This window comes from Emiliania huxleyi (assembly GCF_000372725.1).
Source record: "Emiliania huxleyi CCMP1516 unplaced genomic scaffold EMIHUscaffold_34, whole genome shotgun sequence".
Taxonomy (NCBI): domain Eukaryota; phylum Haptophyta; order Isochrysidales; family Noelaerhabdaceae; genus Emiliania; species Emiliania huxleyi.
Genome location: NW_005199443.1, coordinates 549,320 through 551,035, shown reverse-complemented (window position 1 = coordinate 551,035; position 1,716 = coordinate 549,320). Strand labels below are relative to the sequence as shown.

Genomic DNA, 1,716 nt, shown 5'->3' with positions numbered 1-1,716 from the left:
CTCTACGCCGGTGTGCAAGCCGCCGGGCGGGTCATGCTCAGCGGTGGCGTTAGCGGCGTGGCAGCTCGCGTCTGCACCCATCCCTTTGACACAATCAAGTCGCGGCAGCAGGTGGCGGGAAGCCTGGACGGCGGTGTGCGCCGCCTCGCGCGCGCCTCCATGCCAACGGCTCTGCTCTCTGTGCTCCGCGACGAGGGCGTCGCGGGCCTGTATCGAGGCTTTGGCGCAGTCGCGTTCGGCGTCCCGTTTGCTAGCGCCTTTTACTTTGGAGGGTACGAGTGGAGCAAGGCTCTCCTCGGCGAGGGCACCGCAGCGTACATCTGCGCGGGACTGCTCGGCCAGAGTGCGGCCGGCCTGGTGTACACTCCGGTGGACGTCATCAAGGAGCGGCTGCAGGTTCAGAGCCTGGTGGGGAGGCAGGGCTACCGGTACGCCTCGGCACTCGACGGGCTGCGGAGCGTCGTGCGCGCCGAGGGCGCGGCGGGGCTGATGCGCGGGTACTGGGCCAACAACGCAACGTGGTGGCCGTGGAACGTGGCCTACTTCCTCGCGTACGAGTGCGGCCGCGGCGGTGGAAGAGGCTGTGCCCGGACGCGTGTCCTCGGACCCTCGGCCCTCTTCCTCCGAATAGGCACGGGCGCGACCTCGTGGCGCGTCACGCGGGCGTCGCCGACAAGGCGCAGCTTCCGCCCGCGACCTCGTCCGCGTGCGCCTGCGCCGCCGCCGCTGCGGCGACGCTGCTCACCTCGCCCGCGGACCTCGTCAAGACGCGGCTGCAGACGGCGGTCGGAGAGAGGCGCGGTGCGGCGGCGATCGCGGCGGACCTGTACCGCGCCGAAGGTGCGCGCGCCTTTTTTGCGGGGGCGCCGGCTCGCGTGCTCGCCATCGCGCCCGGGAGTGCCATCTCCTTCTTCCTCTACGAGGTCGCCAAGCGGCTCGCGGCCCCCACTTGCACTGGCGAGCTCCCGCAGCTGGAGAGGATGAAGCGAGCGCGGTCGGAAGTCTGACATTTCGAGAGACATTGACAAGACACAAAGTCAACCAAAAAAAAGCGCCCTCGTCGATCTGTGCGAGACGAGAGGTGGAGCAGGACGAGTTGCGGAGATCAGCAGGAGGATGTACCTCGAAGAGATTAGGAGCAGCAGGGACCCGAGGGGGACCAGGTGGAAGACGGCTAGTGCTAGTCCCCCATCGGGAGAACGACCCCGGCTAAAGGGGATGTGGACCGTGAGTTGAGGAAATCGGAGGACGCGACCCACTTCGCCACAGACGGTGTCCCGCGCCTCGCCGCTATGACGGCGACACGGCCGCAGCTCGTGTGCGTGTCGCTTGTCCGGAGTGAATACTCCAACGCGCTCGTCGGTGACGGTGTCCTCCAACCTGCGCCGCGCTCGGCGAACCTCGACAGCGCCTTCGATGGCATGCAGCTCTTTGCGCCTGAAGCTTGGAGAGCAGCTCCTCTGCTGCTCACACGCTCTGCACAGACGGCACAGCCTACTGTGCGGCTGCCACAGCTGTGACAGCGATGGGCTCGCCCTCACTGGCCCTCAGTCACTTGTGCTGCGGCTTGTGTGAGCGACACTGCTCGGCGACTCGCCGGCACACTGTGAGACCATGGGTCTGAGGTTAAACCACGCTACCAGCGCTTGATCACATCGGCCCCGCGGGCACGCTGCCGGCGTGGGAGGCGCGCAGCCGGCGAGTGCGCGAGGCGAG

The 1,716-nt window shown here is 67.8% G+C and overlaps 1 protein-coding gene across 1 annotated transcript; it reads left to right on the top strand.

Annotated features, from left to right (window-relative positions):
• Positions 1–33: 33 nt before the first annotated feature.
• On the top strand, positions 34–1,007 carry EMIHUDRAFT_208089 (mitochondrial carrier family; the record flags this gene model as incomplete). Its single annotated transcript, XM_005773373.1, has 2 exons — positions 34–557; positions 632–1,007. 2 exons carry the CDS (start codon positions 34–36, stop codon positions 1,005–1,007), a joined length of 900 nt encoding a protein of 299 aa, XP_005773430.1.
• Positions 1,008–1,716: the final 709 nt, after the last annotated feature.